This window comes from Fukomys damarensis, unplaced genomic scaffold (genome assembly GCF_012274545.1).
Source record: "Fukomys damarensis isolate Sample0158 unplaced genomic scaffold, DMR_v1.0_HiC HiC_scaffold_4, whole genome shotgun sequence".
Taxonomy (NCBI): domain Eukaryota; kingdom Metazoa; phylum Chordata; class Mammalia; order Rodentia; family Bathyergidae; genus Fukomys; species Fukomys damarensis.
The window spans coordinates 32,813,981-32,837,158 of record NW_022900916.1 but is presented as its reverse complement, the minus strand read 5'-3'; the positions used below and the strand labels follow the sequence as shown (position 1 = coordinate 32,837,158).

At 42.2% G+C, this 23,178-nt stretch overlaps 1 protein-coding gene across 7 annotated transcripts in view; it reads left to right on the top strand.

Moving 5' to 3' along the window:
• Positions 1 to 23,178, top strand: part of Pde1c (phosphodiesterase 1C) — a 576,741-nt gene that overhangs the window by 264,353 nt on the left and 289,210 nt on the right. The window contains exons 1-2 of one of the 7 annotated variants that reach the window (XM_033757619.1): positions 21,501 to 21,532; positions 22,049 to 22,164. The exons of 5 other annotated variants lie outside the window; for them this stretch is intronic. In XM_033757619.1, the coding sequence (XP_033613510.1) occupies positions 22,064 to 22,164 (101 nt within the window). In that variant the 5' untranslated portion in view covers positions 21,501 to 21,532; positions 22,049 to 22,063. Of the gene's footprint in view, positions 1 to 21,500; positions 21,533 to 21,703; positions 22,165 to 23,178 lie in introns of those variants that run through there. One more of the 7 variants, XM_010628349.2, reaches the window with a different exon arrangement.

Sequence of the window (23,178 nt, the reverse complement as noted above, 5' to 3'; positions counted from 1 at the left end):
TCTCTTGGGGCTGAAATATATAAATCTAGACTCACCCTAGAAAGTCCAGAAGAACGCATGAACAAAAAACCCACAACAAAACAAAACAAAAGCCTAGTTCCACTACATATCTCCAATTCAATTAAATAAAAAGAGTAAGAGCTTTGGAATCAAATAAATCTGGGTCACTGTTCCACCTGTCCTGTGTATCTATCTTTCTATTCATTCTTCTTTTACTTCGACTCATAAGATATTTGCTGTAGAAAGAACAAAATAAAAATAAATACATAAATAAAATCTCCGAGCAGCGACTGTACCAAGAGTATTTGAATTTGAGTTTCCTGCTATCCTTATGAAGGGTAAAATAAAGCTATGCATATGATCTTCTATAAGTAAAGATACTAAAGGTTATAACTTTGGGAAAATCACTTAAGTTTTGCGATCATCGGGTCTCTCATCTGTAAAATGGGGAAGATAAATACTTGCTCTCCCCAGAGTAGTTGTGAGAATTAGGAGAGTCAGTGTCCCTGAAAGGCTTGGCACATTGCCTGTTACATAGATAGTCAGCAACTTTTAGCTCCTTTCTCCTTTAATGCCACAATACCTTGTGACTTGTGCTCAACTAAAAGTGGAGTATACAGAGCCCTGCAAAAGGAAGGTTTTAGTTAGATTCTCGTTGACTGAGGTTTTAGTGCTTGTGGCAGCTGTGCTTCTTGCTTATCCACCCATGGCCCAGAAAGGTTCCAGTGGAGCCCTTTAATTGTTTGTTTGCATCAGTGCTGGCTAGGTTGGTTTGTTAGATGCTTCACTGTTTTTTTTTTCTTTTTTCTTTTCAGATGCTGCTATAGAGTAGAGCTGTATGATTCAAAACAAAATAAAATATTCCTGTCAACATGGAATGTTTCATTTGATAGCTTAAAGCATTTTCTCTTTCATTTATAGTTCTCCAGAAGTTGGCAATGAATTTGGAGCCATGATCTGCTGATGTTAGGGGTTAGTTAGCAGGCAGCAAAGTTGCTGAGTGATTCCTTCTAGCTAGAGTATTAATTGATTACTTCAGTTACTTAGCATCTAAGCCCTGGAGGTGAGGTGTCATTTGGCATTCCAGCCTACTGCTTGGCACTTTGATCTTCTGAGAGCTTCAAATGTCAGATATGCTCAACCTATTTAATTCAGTAGTTATATTTAGATGTTGGAACATTTCATTTTGACTGGACTATGGGGTGCCTGGACATTTGGCCAAACATTCTAGCTGTGTCTGTGAGAGTTCATGGGATGAGATTAAGATCTGAATTAGTAAACCGAGTAAAGCAGATCGCCCGTCCAGATTGCTTCACCTCATCAATTAAAAACTTAAACAGGAAAAAAACCAAAAACAGACAAACAAAAATGATGAGGATTTCAGGAAACTTCTCTTACCTGGCAGCTTGAGCTGGGACATTGGTTTCTCCTAGTTCTCAAACTCACATTGAAACATCAGCCTTTCTAGGCTCCACGCTCATGGCCTGCTGTCCTCTTGGAGAGTGAAATCAGTGTTGGCCCCACTTTCCACCACTGTTTCACTGGGATTGAGCTTTAAGCTTTCAACATATGAATTTGGGGAGATGCATTCAAACCATAACACTTTTCATTATTTGTTTTACTATCTCCCTCCTGCACTGAAAAGCTTTCCTAGTCTGTAAAGAGAAATTTATAGTGTAATTGGTTTACCTGTTTGCTCCAGGCCCTAGAACGCACCTGCCCATTTCCTCCTCCAGGACATACTCCATCCCCTCTTCACCTCTCTAAATTGCACTCATTTCTGTCTTCCTGGCAGCCTCTTAGTAGCACTCACCTCAGGCCACAAAGATCTCTGTCCTGTGAACAGGGAAACAGTGCCAGAGAGGAAGGGGCCAGGAAGCCGATATACCCAATCCCCAGGGTCACATCTCTATGGCCTACCCAGACACACTCAGAAATGTGCTTTTCTAATGCTCTGGGTGGCTCTCAAGCCAATCAAGCTGACCTTCCAGCTTAACTGTCACAAGCTTCCACAGCAGGGAAACAATCTGATTGTTCTCTGGCCTCACTGTTTTCCTTTCTGACAAGGAAGGGTCTGCCCCTCATCAGAAATGCCATTGCTGTCTGGTTTCTTTCTGAGAAGAGTTTAGGAATGTAGGCAATCTGAGTATGGAAAATTCTTTTGAGCAGTAAAGATGTTTTTCTTAATGAAATAAAAAGATGAGTCAGCAAGAATTTATTATATATTTCCTAACCTTCTAGAAGACAAATTTAGCCTAATCACTGCCTTCAAGGAGTTTATATACAGGCTAGAAATGCAGATTGTCTTTAAGAAATACAAGAGCCCTTCTTCTTTATCTGAGGTGGATCTAAGACCTCCAGGAAGTGTCTGACCTCTCAGATAATACCAAAGCTTGTGTATGCTGTTTTTTTTCCTACACAAACATCACTGATAAATTTTGATTTATAAACTAGGCACAGTAAGATATTGATATCAGTAGCAGCAATAACAACAGTAGTTTATTATTGCAGTTAAGGATAAAATAGAATTATAACAGCATACTATAATAAAAAGTTACGTAAATTTAGTCTCTCAAAATATCGTCCTGGACACTACATGCTGACAGGTGAGTAAGCCTATACAGCACAGATAAGCTGGATAAGGAATGATTACATCTGGGATGTGAGGAAGGGGGATGGCAGGAGATTTCATCATGATACTCAGAATAGTATACAATTTAAAACTTAAAAGATGTTTATTTCTGGAGTTCCATTTAATAATTTCAGACCATAATTGATTGAAGGTAACCCCATGGAAAGTGCAGTCATGGAGAAGGGAGATTATGCTAAGGCCAAAAATAGTAGAGGTTTGCAGATCTTAGCTAGACATAGGGGTTGGGCACAAGTAGAGAATTCCAAATAACAGTGACTAGAGACTAGCATTGTGTCATTTGAAGGACACTCCATACAGTGTGGCTGGAAGTGAGACAAGATTTCAGGGTTGATGAGGAGAGGCAGAAAATGAAATCAAGTTGTAGAAAAGGTAGGGTGGGGCAAAGATGACCTTCATGCCATGCTGTGTATTTACGACTTCACCCTAGGAAGAATAGGGAGCTACTGAAACACATCATCATCACACCCACACAATGGTAGGCAGAACTCTTGTGACTCTTCTTTTTATTCTGAGATGCAGTTTCATTGTGTTGCCCAGGTTGGTCTCAAACTCAGACTCCTCTGCATCAGCCTCCTGAGTAGCTGGGGTTATAGGCTTTCACTACTATCACCCTTGTGACTCTTTTATAGGGAGAAGAGTAATAAATAGAGTTCAGGACTCAGATTTAGATGAACAATTGGGAGCCCCTTAACCATTTTGGGGATGTTTCCTTAACTATTTAATAACATTGACTTGCCTTCTTTTACAGTAGTTATTTTCTTTTAAGGATAGCTCAGAAATAGTTCATGTCAACTTGTTTAGCAATGGAAGAAGAAATTACTCAACTTTAAATAGAAAAAAATTTATGCTCTCCACTATAGTCAAGCAGAATGTCTTGTGCTTTTCTTTTGTTCTTACAACAAAATTCCCCTTCTCTCTTCTATTAGCCAGCCTTTAGTCATTGTGACAAAATGACTAAGAAAAAAACAAGTTAGGAGAGGAATTGTTTGTTTTGACTTGTGGTTTCAGAGATTTTATTCCATGTTGGCTGATCACCATTGCTTTTAGGTCTGTGGCAAGGCACAAACATGGCAAAAGGGCATAGCATAGGAAATCTGCTCACATTATGACACCAAGAAACAAAACCAGAGAGTTGCTGTAAGCTTGTCCTCCTGCTTTTGTTCCATCCTGGCTTCCATCCTATTACATGTTGCCATCACATTCAGGGCAGATCTTCTCCATCAGTTTGCTGACCTATGTGCTGGTTGTCTCTGGAAACACCTTCACAGATACACTCAAAAGTATGCTTAACTAATTTCCTAGGCTAAATTGACCATCAGGATTAACTGCCTGCTCTCCATCCATACTTGCAAGAGAGTGTGACTGAAGGAGGATAGGGTGGACCTCTGGGTGGGAATTGAATACTTGTGTGTTGGAGGTGGCTCTGAAGGGTGATTGTTAGCATGTCTGTGTTCCACGAGGTCAGGTCGATGCATTAGAATTGGCTAGGGTGGGAGTATTTACACGACATATGTCAGCAAATGCTACAAATTAAGGTTTTTCCCTATCTCCTGCCCCAGAGCAGTGTGTTAAACATTTACATCACACCATGCAGTGGGGCTGCTTGAATAAGCACAAGGGCAATAGGCAGCGGGGGCTCACACAGTCCTGCTAGAGAAAGGACAGCTTTCCATGTATTCCTGGGTCCCAGGGATCCTTTTAGCTTTCCTTTCCATTTGAGCATGACCGCTGGTAAACATCTACTGCTTAGGTCCACCCTGCTCAAGCCAAAGGCTTCTTGCTACCAGCATAGCTCGACTGCTTCTCTAAGCCCATAGTATCCAGTACAGAACTTGCACTGGCCTGGCATATTTCCTGCTTATACCTTCTTTGATCAAATTGTTAAATGATAAACAGAAAGATGGTATCTTGGATGATACCTATCACAGCCTCAGTCTCCAGGACACCATGCCAGTAAGGCTCTTTGAAGATAACTTTTTTACTAGTTGATAGAATTTATGTGAAGACAACAGTCTTGGCACAGAATAGACATACATTCTGTGTGGAATGAATGTGTGAGCACTCCTAGTAAATGGTGCAAATGATACCACCTTTCTAAGCAGCTGAATCTTATCCCACACTGCTGAATCCAGTGGCATGCCCTTAGCAAGATACTAGGCCCCACTCCTGGGCTAAATTAGCCTGGGGTGTAAATTATAATGACCAGAGCAAGAGATGCTATTATTTTGTAGCAAACAGATGCAAAAGAAAACACACTACTGGTAAGCTTGCTGGAGAGAATCAGCTGGGGGAAGTAACCCTGGTGTAGGAAGTTACGGATTAATGTTCTGCAGCAAAATTTTTGTTAAGAACTCAGTTCTTAAGATTAGTTATTAAAGGGTCTTGCTCTTTTAAAAGGTAAGCGGGCTCTGGGTAGATATTCTACAGTAGTGTTTAAGTATTCTTGAAATGACTGCATTTTCTATATTCACACCTCAGTTAAAAAAGGCAGCATACATGTGACCATTGTCTTGTTTGCCTAAGTCTTTGCCTTATTATAAATTGAAAACCTGACAAGCATCATGGCTCACTCCTGTGATCCCAGCACTCTGGGAGGCAGAGATGGGAAGATTGCAAGTTCAAACCCTGCCTGGACAACTTAGCAACTTGACAAGACCCTGTCTCAAAATAAACAACAACAAAAAGCTGGGGTTACTGTGGGGGACCAGCCCCCACTAGTCGAACAGTACCTGAAGGAGAGAGTGAGGATTGAAAAGGAAAGACACTCTAGGCAGAGTGGAGACAAAAGACTGTCTGCTTTAATTGAGGCAAACCTGGTTATTTATACACACATTATCAGCACATTATCTTGTGTAGATACACAAGAAACATCTGCAGAAAGACACCACAAGAGAATGTTTAGACACCACAATATTTTATGATTCCTAAGGTCAAAAGGTATTCACATGTACTTTGGGCTGGAATGTTCTCTTTATTTGATCACAGTGGCTTCATTAAGTTGATAGATACTATTGTTAGGTGACAGTTTCAGTTTCCCCACAGGTTACTTGGGTACAACCCACAGTAGTAGAAAAAGAAAATCCTGCAAACTCACTCAGATCTGTCTGGGTAGACAGGACAATTGGTCATCCTAGATACAATTGTGGTGAAAGCTGTATTTTGAAGTCAGACATCAGTATGGACTAGTGGACCTCCGGGAAAATTGCTTGGTCTCTAAACTTTCCTTCTCAGGAAAAAATGGAGAAAATAATTTGGGGTTTTAAGGATTCTGTGAACAAGGTGTGATCTAAAAATACTCAGAATGTTTAAATTTCAGAATTACAACAGTACAAGACTCAATACCATTAATCCCCCTCAAAACACTTTCCCTCACTTCAAGCACACTTAGCCCATTTTTCTCACACTTTCTGAAGCTGTTTGGAAGTCTACTTTAGTGAGTGTCTTTAGTTACATTGTCATGGCTGCCCTGAATCCTGAATTGATTCAAAGCACTTAACTTTTCATTGTCATTTGACTTTGGGGAAGAGCCAAAAGTTACGCCATGCCAGATCTGGTGAATAAGGTGGATGAAAATACACCAGAATAGTTTTATGAGCCTGGCTTTTCATTAGGTGGCATTCAGCAGCACCATTCACTGTATTTTTAGTCATACCCCCATAAGGACACTCCCCAAAGAGGACTTCTGGAATCTCTTCAGAAAGTGACAAGAAGGATGAGATAAGATTGTTAGAAGTGAGAGGGATTTTTTTTTTGAAGGGGATTAATGTCAAGGTGTCTTTTACTCTGAAAATTTTTATATTTATACATTTGCCGTATATCGTCATCATACCTTGTTGATTCAGCCAGGCGGTGCTTTTAAAAATGCTTGACACAATGCCTTGTTCATAGTAGATATACCATGGATACAGTTTTTCTATCACCATGGCTTTTTTTTGTTTCAGGATTTGTTTTAGCAAAACCTTGAGGCATGTGAATAAGAGACTTATCTGCAAAACCTTCAGTGGTTTCTGCTCTCGCCTCTGAAGAGCATCCTCCTGGCCAGGTGGGATCTGGAAGGGATCTCCAGACTCACACTTGATTTGTTTACAGAGCAGATGGGTCTATATTTGCCAGGCAGCCTGGGTTAAATAGAAGTGCCTGTGTTGTTCACAGTGGGAGAGGGAATGACCTTGGCCTCTTGTTCTTGGTGTCAGATTTGGGTCATCTGGAAGTCTGCATCTACACAGAGTACTCAGATTTAGAAAACTGACCAAAAGCTACAGAGTGAAGTGGTCAGCAGGGTAGGCCAAAGTAACCTGCATCTAGGACAGCAGGAGAGAATATCATGCAGCCTGAGACAGAGAGGAGGCAGCATGATGAAGGAAGCACTTTGCACAGTTTGCTTTACAAAACCAAAGTCAAATGAAGAAACACGTGCTACTTTAGGAACTCCGTGGTTGAGCATGGTGTGCATGGCTATAATCATAGCACTCAGGAAGGCTGAGGCAGGAGCATCACAAATTCAAGCCCAGCCTGGACAATTTAGTGATGTAGTGAGAACCTGTCTCAAAGACAAAAATATAAAGGAGATGGGTGTTTTAGCAGTGCAAAGGTCTTGAGCTCAATCCCAAGTACTGCAAAGAAAAAAGATAAAATAAAATAAAGGCCCCTATTCATTTCTCATGGCCTTGTGGAGTATCAAGAATATCTAATATAAGAAATGAAAAATCTTTGGAAACTATAACACATCTTATTATATTATTTAAAGATGGTTTTGAGGCCCTGTGAATCAGACAGCAGGCTTTCAAGTCTTACTTCCTTAGAATGTAGAGATGAGCCTAAACGGATGCTTGCTTTGCTTCTTGGACCAAAAACCACTGGGGTCCTTTCTCCTTCTCTCACATTTCGGCACTTCTCTCCATCTCCATAGCTACCACCCAGCGGAGCCACCACAGCCTTTGCCTAACTGGATGTAGCCTCCCGCCTGGTCTTCTCACTCCTCCCCTTGCCCCCATCGTGGTCTGTTCTCAGCATAGCAGGAGAGTGGTCTTTATTAAACACAAGTCAGATCACATCACTGCTCCACTCCAGATCTTGCAGAATTATAATTCGCTCAGTAAGTGTTCAGTAAGTGCCAGGACTGTGAAACTAACTGGGAATAGAGATGAATATGAAAGGCATAGGCCTCGTTGCTTTACAGTTGCAAAGAGGATTAAATGCAAGAACATGTGTAATGTGCTTGTCAAAGAACATGGCATATATTTGATACTCATTAAACGAAGTTGCCTTTTTGAAGAACTTGAATATGGCATTTGTAAGTTATCTTCCCACTTTACTTCATAATGTTTTCTTTCACTGCTGAGCAGACTAGATTCACATGCACACACACACTCACTCTGAGCCATTGCAGGAGTTTTGGAGAAGTGGCTGGATGAATTGCAGGAGGGTCAAAAGCCTCCTAAATACATAAGTCATAATTCATGGCATATATTTGATACTCATTAAACGAAGTTGCCTTTTTGAAGAACTTGAATATGGCATTTGTAAGTTATCTTCCCACTTTACTTCATAATGTTTTCTTTCACTGCTGAGCAGACTAGATTCACATGCACACACACACTCACTCTGAGCCATTGCAGGAGTTTTGGAGAAGTGGCTGGATGAATTGCAGGAGGGTCAAAAGCCTCCTAAATACATATAAGTCATAGTGTACACATTTTGAAGCTTTTATCACATTCTCTCTTTTTTTCCAGGACAATTGGTTTTATGTATAACATAAAAGTAATAACAAAAATTGCTACCTCGGCACACCATAGATTAAAAAAAAAAAAAACAAAAAAACAGGTCCAGAAGAAATACGAAAACTTAAGTGAGAATTCTATTTTCCACAATTTGACAATCTAGTCTGGAAAATCTTTCATTACAAAACCCTAGGAATAATGAATTTAAAAAAATAGGAAAGTAAGCAAAATTTAAGATTAATAAGAAACACTGTAGCAAACACATGGAGAACATCAACATATTTTAAAATATCGATATCAGTACAGTATCTCACATGTTTCAAATATGTTTATATATGTGTATTATTTATACACGTATCTATTTTCCCTTATCATGGGAAATAGATCCCAAGATCCCTCCAGTGGGTGCCTGAAACTGCATAGGAATAAATCCTATAATTTAATACCTTTTCTTTTTAAAAATGTAATACAAGTATTAATAAAGAAAATATTAAAAACATTACTTCTATCAAAAATAAAACTTCATAACAAAATAATTAGAGAATAACAATAGTTAACACACTATGCATCCTAATCTTAAAAGAATGACCAAAACGTTAACTCAGTACAAGTTATAGACAAAAAAAGACTCTTACAGAGAAGAAGCAAACAGAGGCACAAATCTTTCTCTTTGTGAACTAAGAGAAACTAGTAGTATAAGAAAACAAATTGGCATATATATTAAAGTATTTTTGAGATAACAGAAAAGATGTATGAAATTATTTGGATTTATCCCTGCTCCCCATTTATCTAACTTTTATCACATTCTTAAAGAGAATCTTTCATCCATAAATATTTAAAACTTTTCTAAAACCCCATGATTGTCTGCTATTCCAGGATTCTCAAAACAAAGATTTGACATGGGAACTCTGAAAAGACATTTACTTCCAGGACAGAAGATGGCTTTTGTCTGGTATGGGTGCTGAGCCCCTCAGCTTGCCAGACAGTGAAAGGCAGTGCATATCAAGGCCCTTGTCACTTGAGTCCCTGGAATTTAGGGTTTTGTTCCCACACAGCTGAAACCACCCCTGAGATGGCCGGGATGACAAGCAAGAAGTGCAAGCACAGGTGTTGGGAATGTGTCTTACATCTAGGGTGACCCCAGATCATGGAGGCAGAGCCCTGTGGGTCCTCCTTGTAATTCTGTGCTCTCAATTTGGGGGACTGAACAGGGCCTAATACAGGGTGATGAGTACGGGAGTGTTGTTCTGCTATTACTACGTCTGTTACTAGCAATCAGCTCTACTCATGATTTTCAGTTTTGTAGCATTTAATCCAGCATTAATCATTACAGGAATCCACATTCTTAGGCTTTCTTGCATCTTGCAAAAGAAACACTGTAAGAGATGAAAAATAGATGAAAGCAATGGGAGCGGTTTAAAAAGCAAGAAAACCATACCAAAAAACTGTGTTATCCTTTTTCTCTTCTTTAAGAGAGAGAAAAATGCTGTTGAGGCAAAAGGAAGAAACTGGGTTGTGCAGACAGAGGAGTTTCTTGGATTTGTGCCTGCAGGGTTTTTAACCTGGGGTCCCTAACTGTGCTTCCAAGGCTCTGCATTGCTTGAGTATACTCTTTGTCATTGGAAACCTTCAGGAAGATAGTGTCACTTCCCTGTGACAGCTATGTACCACTGTGGCTATGCTGCAGGGTCCTGGGGCTGAGGGTCTATTTGCAGATCCTCAAATGAATGACTGAAACTAGTTCTAGCAAGAACTGCAGGTTCCCTCTTATTTAGCAATGTCACTGTTTGCAAATGTACAGGTGAGGTAGGGCTTTCCTCTACTTTGTCTCCTCATTCTTGTTTGTAAAGTTGCTTAAAATCGTTTGAAGTAGCCAGGCAGGCTGAGGCAGGAGGATCACAAGTTTGAGTCCAGCCTGGGCAACTTAGTAAGAACCTATCTCAAAAAATAAAAAGGAAAGGGAATGGAACCCAGTGTGGAGACCCTGGGTTCAATCCCCAGTACTGGAAAATAAAAAGGCTTGAAGTGGTGGGTAATTGCTCATTCAGAGTACCATGGTTAAAGGGCTTGGTTGATCACACACAGACTTAGCCTCTCAACTCACACCCAGAATACCTTCTGAGAGGTATTGGTGTTCTGTAGGTCAATCACAGGCTTCAGTTCAAATCAAGACTGCCATTTACTGACCTTAAGGGAGTTAACGTGTTGGTGTGGGAGGATTCCTGGATGCCATGTTTCCATACAATACAGTGTGCATACATTAAGTAGTAATTGCTGCTGTACCACTGATATTAATATTACCACCCATGTTGACAGCAGCAGTTTTGCTTGGGGACAGGCAGAGATTGGGCTGAGCCCTCTGGATACCATCCAGGGTTAAACCTGCTTTCAGAAACAGGGATGCCTCTGCCCACACGTGGCCGTGTGGCCTTTTAAGGACTGTATTTTGACAACAGCTCAGTTACCCAGAGAGCTGAAAAATATGTTAGCTTGGGTCGATCCAGATGCATTATTGACGTTGGCCGTTTCCCTTCAGCTGCATTGCACAGTCTTTGTCTGCTGGGAACAGGAAAGGTATTGTCTATTGGAGACTAGCCAGGGAGCCATCCTTTCCAAGATGTTACTTCTCTTCAGAGGTGAATAGCAGCATGAGTCACCCTTGGTCGCCCTCCTGCATTACTTCCTCCCAGCCTCTCTTCCGCTGCTTCTCCCCGCACCATTCACGGGTAATTAAAGACAGGCAGGCGCGCTCCGCTGGAGTGAGGTCCGAGAGAGGTGGTGCAGGGAGGTGGTGCAGGAGGGATTTTCCTTCCCGGCGCAAACTCTCGGTGACGTCACAGTGCCGCTGCTGCCAGGAAAGCCCGTCTAGAGGGATATTGATTTGGCGCCATGGTTACATTACAAATCAGTCGAGTTTTTTTTTTAACTGGATTCGTTTGAAAATTACGAATTTGACATTTTACCGGACGGGGTCTGAGGAGGTTCCCCAAAGGGGAGGACGGTCCAAGGAACTCCCCTAAAGTGGAGATAAGGATCCCAACTTTCCCCCCATCCCCATGGAGTAGGTTCGTAGGTTTTATCATTATCATTAATAATACTGATAATAATAATTTCAGGACCCATCTGAGAGAGAGAATGGGCAGTCAGATTTAATAGACAGAGCTTAAAGATATGAAAAAACAGAAGGGGCTTTCGCTTGAGGTAAAGGAGGCACAGTCCCTATGGTTAGGCTGGCCCATAAAAAACAGAGCAGGACTAACTTCTCTGGCTTCGCTGAAGTGGGCTAGGGGCTGGTAATTTCCCACTAGGTCAGGAGTATGTCCTCAAGATTTAGAGGATTTCCTCCTGGTGTAAGAATTGGATCGCGGGTCATTTTCACCCTTGGAGGGAGCCTATTGTCCCTGCCCAGTTCCCCGGTCCTTGTAGGGATAAAAGAGGGTACATTCCATGCATTGTTAGTGAGGGCAGGCAGAAAAAGAGATGTCTTCATCATTAATTGGTGAGAGTCACGGATTAAGGCCCGAGAATCCACGTTTCCTGTTTTGTGAGGGTACCTGTCCTATTTCAGTTGGTAGCAGTGGGGACAGACGAGAACTTCTTGCTGCTGAGGGCTCCAGGCATCTTGGCAGACAGGGCCCCTGACTGTTAGAAAAGTTTGTTTGCAAACAGGCTAAGGACCCACCCAATAGACCTGTGTTTCCAGCATCATGAAAATGATGCCATGCCAGGCTGCTGTGGATGTGCCCCGAATCATACATCTAAACAAGCTTTGAAGAGCAAACTCTGACAAGCTGTCTAATTTAAGCACCTTCTTAATTGTTTTAAGAGACTGAGAGAAAAATCCAATCACTATGTTTTCAGAAGTCTTTAATGCCTTGAGCTCCATATTCTGCAGCTTTTCTACAAGTAGAGTTGTTTTCTTTTGTCCCCTTTTCTTCACATTTTTAGTGGTTTATCATGATGTATTTATTAGTAGTGGTTTCCAGGGCTAGGTAGGGACCACAGAAGGTAGGCCAACATTGAAATGCTCATCAAATTGGTAAATAAATTGAATGATGTAATTCTCCTTGTCATTATTTTGAAATAAACACATTTTTTAATTTGATTAAAATGTTTCTAAAAGCCACAGTTGCTGAGGTCACCAGTAATAAATGATGAAACCTTTTTCAACAAGTCCTTAAAGAAGTTTTGATTTTTAAAGTGAAAATGGAAGGAAAAAATGAGAACAAAATTTTGAAATCCATACAAAGAAATGGGATAAAATAAAATAAAAAATAAAATTCAAAAAAGAACCTTGATTTTTGTATGGACAATGCAGCAGTTTAGAAAAGCTCACATACTAAAATTTCTTCTCTGGCCAGTTAGTTGCTGCATGTTATTTGAGGCAGATAAATCCTGCACTAAATTACTAGGAAAAGTGGAAAGAGGCCCCAGGATAGAACAGCAACCTTAGCAATTGCTTAGAATTGATCTAGCAGAGGGGTTGGTTTCTTGTGGGTTGAGTCATATATAGGAAGGGAAATTATCAGCAAAAGCCTTCATGGTGAAGAGAACAGATTTTTACACAGCTACAGAGATCTTTCTGCTGTTTTATTTGAATGGGTGAGGCAGGCACTTGTTCTCACAAATATTCTATGTGCCCTTTGAGGGAGGGGAAGTATGAAATGAAATCTTTGCTATGTAAGGACTCATCAATTCTGACTGTTTGATTTGTCCGTAGTGAGCAGAATGATTTCTGACAAGGTCTTAAATGACTTGCTTGGAACTATTTTCAAGGACTCAGCACTCTTTGCCTTCTATGTTTCGATTAAAATTCTCAAGTGCCTCTTAAATTTCATTGAAGAGAATGTTTCTCATTTCTGCCTTAACGTGTAGCCAAGACAGTGGGGGAGCCATGTAGCTCTGAGTATGACAGGATACCTGGTCCCATGGCAGTACTGGTGGCACACAGTTTGAGAGGCTTTTGTCAAGATCTTCTTTGCATGCTGAATACTTTTAAGTTGTGTCTGTAAGTCTTTCCTCTCCATAAATCAATTTCCACTCCCTGCTTATAGAAACCTGCTTATATCTTAGAAATGGAACCCATCAGTCTACATGACAAAAGATTATGGGCTGATTCAGGATGCCTTCGGGTCTTTTTTTTGTTACCATGGGTCTGTTAAAAGCATGTGGGTGGAAGGATTCATAGAAATGTTATTCCTTATTCTCCTGGGTCTTAAAAAATCCTTTAACTTCTAAGAATCACAGGCTCTGGAATGAACCATTTAGATGTCCCCAAGGACAACTGTCAGGAGTAGTTAATATCCCTCATTCCCCTTGTGTGCAGAGCCAAACAAAAATAACATTTCACTTCTTTGGAGAGTGCAAGGACTGATCATTCTTTGCCAGATAATTGAAAGTTAACTCTTGATGCTCTGAGAGGCAACTCTCAGAAGTGCTTACTGCCTTTCCTTGAGTAACCCCATACTAGCTTCAGGTTTAGTTGAAATCTTGTTTCCATGTCTCTTATGTGCCAAGAGTCACTAACCTTGGATCTTAAATGAAATAATTTCCCAGTCCTTCTCTGAGAGGCCAGTTGCTGGTCAGTTGCTCTATGATGCCTTGGGGGAATAGTGCCTGAAACGCCATTCATGACCTCTGCCCTCTAAGAGGTACAGACTTCAGACTGCCTTCAAGGCTCTATTCTGGCTCCCTCCCAGCTACTGCCCATTGACCTTATTGCAGGCATTCTCCCCTTTGCCATATCACTCTACTCACAATTTACCTTCTTCCAATCTCTAGTTCAAGCTCCTTGCTGCTCCAGGATTTTGGGACGTGTTATTCCCGGTTGTCAGGAATATTTTCTTCTTACTTGTTAACTGGCCAACTCCTTCAAGTCTTGGTTCAGGTGTCACCTTCTCAGAGAGGCCACCATTGACTACCTGGGTGGATTAAAGAGGGCTGCAAAATTCTTGTCACTCCCCTCCTCCTATTCCTCCATTCAGAAGTGGGATCTAGTTCTCCTCCCATTGAATCGGAGCTAGTCCTGTGATTGTTCCAGCCATCCAAGTGCAGTAGAAAGGGTGCTGTGCCAGTTCCAAGACTGGCCCTTATGAGGCCTGGCAGTCTCTGCCTTCTTCTTTTGGAGCACTTACTCTTGCAGTCTAGCTGCTCTGGAAGGAAGCCTACACTAGCTATGGGTGAGCCACATGGAGAAACCACGTGCAGTGAACAGTCTCAGCCTCCAGCTATTCCTGCCAAGGCTCTAGACATGGCAGTGAAACCATATTGAATACTCTAATCCAAGCTGCCATCTGACCATAGCTGCTAGTTCCAAACAAGACCAGTAGATCTGCCCAGTCCACAGAATCATGAAATGTTTTAATTACAGATTTTTAAGCCTCTAAATTTTGGGAGTGGTATGTCACATAGAAATAGGTAGCTGAGCTAGGGATTTAGCTCAGTGGTTCTGCCACCTGCTTCACAAGTTCAGGGTCCCAAGTTCAATCCCTGGTACCAAAAACAAACAAAATAGGTAGCTGAAATGCCACCTTGTTTATAAACTGATCTCATCCCTATTATTCTTTGTATTGCATTCTGTTGTTTTCTTTTGAGCATCTTTTACCTTTACAATAGTGCACCTGTTGTTTTATAATCTGCTTTCTATCACTTCCTCCGATTAGACTGGAGCTGTGTGGTACAGAGACTGGCACATTTTTATTGACCATTGTATACTTAGTGTTACATGGTAACCACTCATGTTTGCTGAGTGAGTGAATTTAAAAGGTTCAAGAATCTGTTTGTTTATGGGATTTTTCCTCCTAGATATAGACGTAAAGATCTGCAAATCTTTCTCTCTCATGAAATTTCAAAAGCATTTGAAAACTCATTTTATCCTTCTTTAAAAATCAAAATTTCAGGGACTTGGGATTTAGCTCAGTGGTTCCAGTGCCTGCTTCACAAGCACAAGGACCCAAGTTTAATCCCTGGTACAAAAAAAAAAAAATCAAAATTTCAGTTTGCATGGACTACACACCTGCCCTACGGACTCTAATGCTTCCTCATCTGGGAGGGTCTGAAGAACCCTAAGTCAGCTAGCTAGCTTGCTTCCTTTCCCTTTCCCCATTGCTCTTTCTCTTCTTCTCTCCCTTGTTTCCCTTTCTTTTCCTTTTCTCTCTCTCCCTCTCCTACCTCACCCTCTCTCCCTCTATCTCTCCATTCCTTTTTTTTATTTTTACTACTGGGAATTTGGGAATTGAACCCTTGTCCTTTGCACTGGTATCCATATTTTTGTTTTTGAGATAGGGTCTCTATAAGTTACTAATTTGTCCAGTCTGTGCTTGTTCTTGAAATTGCAGTCCTTCTGCCTCCCAGAGTGCTGGGTTACAGGTGCACCACAATGCCTGGTTAAAGAACCCTAAACCTCAGTAGGACAGTATAGGCTCTTCTCATATCCCACCTCTGCCCAGTGTTCCTTTTTTGATGCCCTTGCACCCATCACAACAGTTTTTCCCTGCCTGGGCTGCCATGTGTATTTCTGCTTCCCTGGAACCTCTCTTCTATATTTCACCCATTTCCTTCAGGAAGCCTTTACCAGGTGGACTGTGCTTTGGATGGGTGTTCCTTTTTCTTACACACAGGCAAACCACTGGACCAAATTCTTAGGTGGACATGGCTCATGGCTCCCAGTCCTTGCTCTGGCCCCTGCTTGTGCTGTCACTTATGTTGTTTGGGAAGTTCATCCTTATCAGCAGAGCTAGAAGCTGGTGTAAAGGGACAGCTAAGATCCTTTCCAGCTCTGAGGTTTTCCTTATTTGAATTTGTTTTATAGCTATAGAAGAACAACTTGCTGATTTATGTACATTTGGGTCAGAATTCATGGCTCCCAGTCCTTGCTCTGGCCCCTGCTTGTGCTGTCACTTATGTTGTTTGGGAAGTTCATCCTTATCAGCAGAGCTAGAAGCTGGTGTAAAGGGACAGCTAAGATCCTTTCCAGCTCTGAGGTTTTCCTTATTTGAATTTGTTTTATAGCTATAGAAGAACAACTTGCTGATTTATGTACATTTGGGTCAGAATTTGGCTGACGGTAGCATCAGCAATTTTACATGAACAAAAATTTCAATTCCATTAGTACAGCCAAGTTAATTCTGCTAGGCTGGCAGTGCCTTCCCCAAGGCACAGTGGCTGCTGGGGCCAGGAGTCAGGAAGCCAGCTCTGTCCTGCTGCCCTCCTGCCACCAGCTGCAGGGAATTAGGCCAGCTTGAAGGAAGCCGATGACTTCTGGAGCTGAGCCCCCTCCTCACTAAATTGGGGATGATAAATGTTTCACTCACTTTGGGGTTGTTTCAAAGGGCTAATGTATGTAATGGCAATACCTTTTTATGTCATTATCAAAAAACAAAATGACGGATGTATTCTTTTATCAAAATAATAAAGGCTCCTTGGAGTTCCCTCAGGATGTTCTGGCCTTTCACGGTTCCTACACAGTGTGAAGTTTCATTCCTTAGTATTTTGTTGGATGGATGCGATGGGGGAGGAACTACAATTTATGAGAGCTTCCAATGTACAGAGCACTGATTATACCTTATTTCAGCTCTCTATAACAATCCCTTATGGGAGGAGTTATGTGAGTTAGGAGTCTTTGTCAATAACAAAAAGCTAACTCAAACTAGTTAAAGTGAAAAAAATGGGGAAGAGGACACTTACTTGATTCATATAACTTCAAAGTCCAAGGGTAGCCCTGGCTTCAGGCATAGTGGGATCAAGCAGCTCAAAGACCTTTTCACATTTTATTTTCTTTGTATATTTCTTCTCTCAGGTTTTCTCTGTGTGGATATAATTTCTTTGGATTACTCTCTCTACATGGTGGAAATGATCAAGCTAAGACCAAGATGACTTTAAACCCATAGTTTATCTCAAGGAAAAGAAAACAGACCCTCTCTTTTTCTTCATGTGGCCACATCAAATCTTCCATAAAGAAACAGGATTGGATCTCTTTTAGTCATCTGTCACCCTGGGACTATTCACTTGGTTCAGAGGTATAGGCTAATGACTCTGAACGCCTAATCTAGGTTATGTCTTGGGTAGTCATGTTTAGCCTGGTGGGATTATATCTAGTATGATGGGGTCAGACCCAGCTTTTTCAATAGCTGTTTTGGGCTCAAACAGCTTGGCTAGCTCAAGTCAGAGTGTGGCTTTCAAATGAGGGAATATGAGCACTGGAAAGAGACTCAGAGTAAATCAGGCTAAACCCAGCCAGGGCCAGAGAATAGAAGAGTCAGCCCTCTGCTTGCCTGCACTGCGTCATTGGAAGGATTACATGAGTTTCTGTGAGAGCAACAGAGGGTCTTGCAAGAGAAGGAACACATGTGGGTCTATTCAAGTGGCTTTGGACTGCTGTCAAGTTAGGACTCTGCGCCATTCCTTCTCTTCCCAGAATCCCTGGGCTGATCTCTGGGTCTGTATTTTTTATGCTGGCTGCTCAAGTAGGGATTAGATTGGGGAAACCTCTGGGCTTCTCTAGTTCATTGTCTTTTCATCTCTATTTTTCTAGTGAAGTTGCTACCTGGGACAGAGTGTGTTCCAAATCATAAAATCAATCAGAGAAAACATGAGAGGAAAAGTCTGTGCGACAGTGTCATGACAGAGGCCCTTTGCTTGCAAGAGAGCCATGTGTGAGAGCAGCATCTGTTGACAGGCAGTCTGTTAGGAGGCTAGCTCACATCTGCTATGGGTGGGAAGGAGCAGCTGCTGTGCCTGATGTTACTTCTGATGTCCTAAATGTGTCTCCAGAATTTCCTCAACAGACTCTTTCGGTGATGTCACTGCCAAGTTGTGAAAAATGAATCAAGGACACAGCCTGGCTTCATGGAGGTCACTACAAGCTGTATAATCTTGTCCCTGGAAGATGTATGTTTGTAGAAGACAGTGCTTTGCTTTTTTGATATTCTTTGTCTGACTTTTCTTCCTCTCTTATCTGAGGAGCTTGTATGCACCTGGTAGGTGAAGTCCTTTTTTAGAACCCCATTTATCATTTGTCCCATGAATGTTGCATTTCTGTGGAGATTCCTGCGGCCTCTCTGAAAGAATCAAGGCATCAGGAATGCTTCATATTTTACCATGTGACTTCCTGCTTAGAAGTACCCTTGACTTCCTAACTTTGGCAGGAGGGAACCCAAGCTTCTTCCTGACTATAGGATCTGGCTGACCCTTCTAGAATTTTCTCCTGTTGTTCCTAGTCATTAATTTACAGTTAAGCCACAAAGCTGTTCATGGATTGCCAGACAACCCTTCTCATGTTTCTGTGCCTCTTTTCATGCTGTTTCCTCTTTGTGGAGTCACCTGCCTCCACCCATCTTCCATGAAAGCAACTTCTGCTCGCCCACTTTCAAGATCCAGTTCAAATGTCCTTTCACTGTATAGCCCACTAATTTCCTTGCAGCATGAGTGGCCCCCTTATCTCTGGTTCTGCTGCAGCCCTACCTTCTCTAGTATCTATTTTTCTACTAGTCTTTTATATGTTTGCAAAGAGGTGATATAATAAAAGTGAACGAACATGTGCTTTGCCTTCTGGTTTAGGTCTGAGACCTGCTCTGCCATTTATTAGCTGCTTATCTTTGTAAAAGTTATCTGATTTAGGGGAGTCTTTTCTGCACAGTGGGCGTAATGAAGCTATATAGAGCTATTTTGTTGAGGATGAATATCCAGCTTGTGCTATGCTCAGTGTGGTGCTTGGTACATTGGTTCTCAATAACTGGTAGGGATGATAATTGTGATTATTATCAAATCATGAAATTTTAGAGATGAATGAGACCTGGGGTGTCATTCTCATGCCTACAAAGCATGATTCCTGTTTCTTTGTCAAGTAGTTACCCAGTTTCTACTTGAACTTACTTTCTAGTCTTTTAAAATACTTAATGGTAACAAAGCAGGGGTTTGCTGGTACTTGGGCTAAGTTATGATATGTATATTTGGGGTACCATTTTAAACTGTTGTATATATGCATGTATACATGCATCTCTAAAAATATTTATTGATGTTTGACTCAAAAAGTTGAGCTAGGAGGTCACAATGAAAATTAACCTCCAATGGCAAGTAGCTTTGTGCTTTCTTAGGCCTTTTATTTCTGGGCATTAGTTTTTTTGCTTGTCTTAAGCAGAATGCCAATAGACTTGTGGCTTGTAGTGTGGCTGCAACTATCAAGGCTGCTCTGTCTGTAATGAACAAGGAGAACAAAATCTGAGTGACTTAATAACATGGTTCATCTGAAAATAGTAATATGTCATTGACAAAAAAAAACCCTTATTTTTTCATGTGTTTTAGAATTCTGGATTAGATGTGAGGAACCCTAAACTGTTTTGTGATACTTTGGCCTCATTCTCATCTATAAAGTAGGAGCATTGGGCACTCGGAGACGGGGGAAGACAAAGATGGTAATTAAATTCCCTGAGAAACAACTTTCAATCGGAGCAGCTCTCTGTATGCTTTGAAGATGAGGTGTGCATTGGGATCTCTTATGTTATTTGAAATAAAATATTCTGTTGCTCAAACACTTTGAAAATCTTGGATATGGAAAATGGGAGTTGTGGGGTACCTGCTTTAAAAGTACAGGGTGAGATAATGAGCTCTGCCTTCACCTAGTTGTTTCTAGTTCAGTGCTCTTTGTACTACATTATGTCTTGGTGCTTCTGTTCTCATATTATAAAACGGGGATGATAATATCAGCTCAGGTTGTTGTGTTACATGAGTGGAGAACCTGTAGGGATGGTGCTTGGACCAGAGGAAGCTCCTAAAGTGTGCTTGCTGTTTTATCATGACCACACTTCCACATTCTGACAGCTGCTACCCAAGGGCACACATCGATGGAAGGATCCCATTTGGGGACCATGCTTCTAATCTTCCATCTGCAAAACAAGTTGCAAAAATAATTTCTCCTTTTGGCATCTGATTTCTCCTGGTCACTGTTCTAAGCTGGATGATATTGAGTGGGTACTTGGTTTGATTCTGATAAATGAACTCCACATTAATATACATTGGCTGCTTAATGTTATTTTTGCATGGTAATAATGCCTTGACTCAGTGAAGATGTTTGTGCTTCCGGAACATCTGGAAGGACCGACTTTAACGGAATAACTTGAGAATCTGTGGCAGGAGAATTGGAAAGTCTGTTTTGGTCAAGCACCTCAAGAATCTGATGCTTGTCTTGCTGTATAGGGCCAGCCATATCATCCTTACTACTGTAACCTCCAGTAATTGGAAAGTGAATGCTAACCATCAAATGGGCAAACATTCAGAATTTAAGCACAGTCATTTTGTTCCTTTGTCAAGGAGACATGGATGGGAATTTGACCAATGAAGAAAACCTTGTCCTCACCTTTATGTAAGCATTTATCTGATAGATAGAAAAATATCACTGGGAGCAGGGCTGGAAAAAAAAGTGCAGTACCTGCCAGGGAGGAAAAAGCACTGTACCTTGACTTTCAAGGAACTCTTGAGTCCTGAGTTTGCAGTGGCTCTTGGGGAGTTGTGGTGGCTTCAGCTAAAAGAGAGTGTGGTGACCAGTTCTGTGTTGTTAGGGTTGTAATTAGGTTGCACAGGAAGGCCCCCCCTTCCTGTTTTTGGATTATGTCCTGTCCTCCAGATATCAACTCCATACCTGGTCCCATTGTTCTACTCCATACCTTTATAGCCACTGTGAAAGATTAAATAACCAACAGTGAGTTGCCCCTCTGTGGCGCTGAAACTCTTTACTAACAATCAACAGCCCCCAGCCATCACCACAGGGAGCCCCTGAGAGGTGTGCGTCCTCGACGTGAGGAAATTCCGTGTTTTCTGGGAATATGTGCCCCGTTTGAGAGTTTTGATTGGAAACAGACATACTTTGTGAAGGAAAGCTGCAGGCAGTACCCCAGGACCCCTCCTCAGGGCCTGGAGTCCCCTGGAAGGATGGGGACGGACTTCCCTCCGTGTGGGTTCTGCGCGCTCCCTGGCAGCAGTGTTCTTTGCGCGGCTCCAGGCCAGGGGTGGCCTGGGGCCCGGGGCGCGTCGAGCCCTGCAGACCGTGGTGCCCGGTGCGCCCTCCCTGCCAGCCCTCGGGGCCAGCCCAGACTCCAGTCCAGCGCGCTGACAGCCGATTTTTCCCACTTGTCAGTTTTCTCGCCTGTCAGCAGAGGAGGTGCTGGTAAGTGAGAGAAAACAGAAGGGGTGCGATGGAGCGGCCGGAGAGCGAGGGGACAGGCCCTGGGCGGAAGGCGGAGTGGAGTTGAGGTCCGACCTCTCCTGCTGCGCCGGCTCCTCCTACTCAGCCCCCCTCCTCTCCTCCTCTTCTCTCCTCCCCACCCGGCTCTCCTTTTCTCCACCAAATCCTTCAGCTGCCGAGTGCATCGTCTGGGTCGGTGGCTTTGTTTAGGGGAGTGAAACAGTCCGAGCCGCTTCCTCTAGGAGCTGGGGCGATTTACCTCTCCCTCCCCTGGGCGGTAGCCCGGGACCATGTCTGATTTCCGCTGCTGCTTCCCAGGCGCACCTGGGGCGGGAGTTGCCCGAGATCCGAGGCAGCTCTGAGCCGGCCCTGGGATAAGAGGGTAGAGGCGAAAGGGGGCGCACTGAGAAAGTGACACGAGCAGAGCTGGGATCGAAGGCTGGACCCTGAGAGGAGTGAGGGAGGGGACATCCCCAACTCTCTCCTCCTCGCCCCCAGTGAGAGCCTGCAGCTATGGAGTCTCCAACCAAGGAGATTGAAGAATTCGAGAGCAACTCTCTGAAGTACCTGCAACCTGAGCAGATCGAGAAAATCTGGCTTCGGCTTCGAGGGCTGTAAGTAAACCTATTTACACCTCTTGCCCCATTTCCCTTTCCCGTCCGTATTTTACTACACAGCCACAGTCACGTTGTTAACCCCATTCCAATGTGCCCTTTAAATTCAGTCCTTAGAAGTTCCACAGTTAACTTCGTTACAGTCACTGCTCCCAAGCTTCCAACACTGGGTTCATGTTCATATTCGTGTCTTAGGATGCTTTGCTGTTTCCTTGTCAGGCTTTCTTTGGGGAAGGGGAGATGTCCTCAGAGGAGTCATTTGTAGCATTACTGTAAGCAAGGAGGCATTTCTAGCCTATTCTGCCCAAGGAGAAAAGTTTGGAGACCTTAGCCAGAGACTTTTTAATCAAAGAAAGAGCTTTTCTCAGCAGACTTATGTGCAAGCACCTTGGGGTGGGTGGTCCAAGAACTCACCGACAGTTCAAATTTAGTATACATGGCTGCTGTATTCTCTTTTTCATTCCCTCTTCATCTTCTGATATTTTTTTTATAAATCTTTCTGGCAGAAGAATGCTTATTAGAAGGAATGCCTGTTTTGGAAAAATGTGGGGGTCAGAGCAATATTGGAATTTCCTAGCAACATTTGAATGGCAAAAAAGGGCATTTGCTCTTAGTATAGTGGCCAGTATTCTTTGGATTGATGGAAAGAGATCTCTAAATTTCAGTTACTTCATTGGGTTCTGAATGGTTTGGGGTTCTGAGGCAAGCTGATCTGAAAGTTTGTCTTTTTTGTGTGTGAAAACATTCATAAACAATAAATTGCTGATCACCTTAGTCTAAAACTATAGTGAAGGTTGTACATTTAGCTTGCTCCTTCCTTGACCAGACTGCTTCCAGAGAGACATATTCCATGTCCATTCCAAACTCATTTCATCAGGTATTTGCCATCAGGGATTTAGGGTAGTTTTAAAGCAATACTTCTTTTCCAAATATGTTTTTAGGCATTCTGTTTCTAACAAGTGCAGTGATGGGAAAACCAGTTTCTTTGCTTGCTTTTTTTTTTTTTTTTTTTTT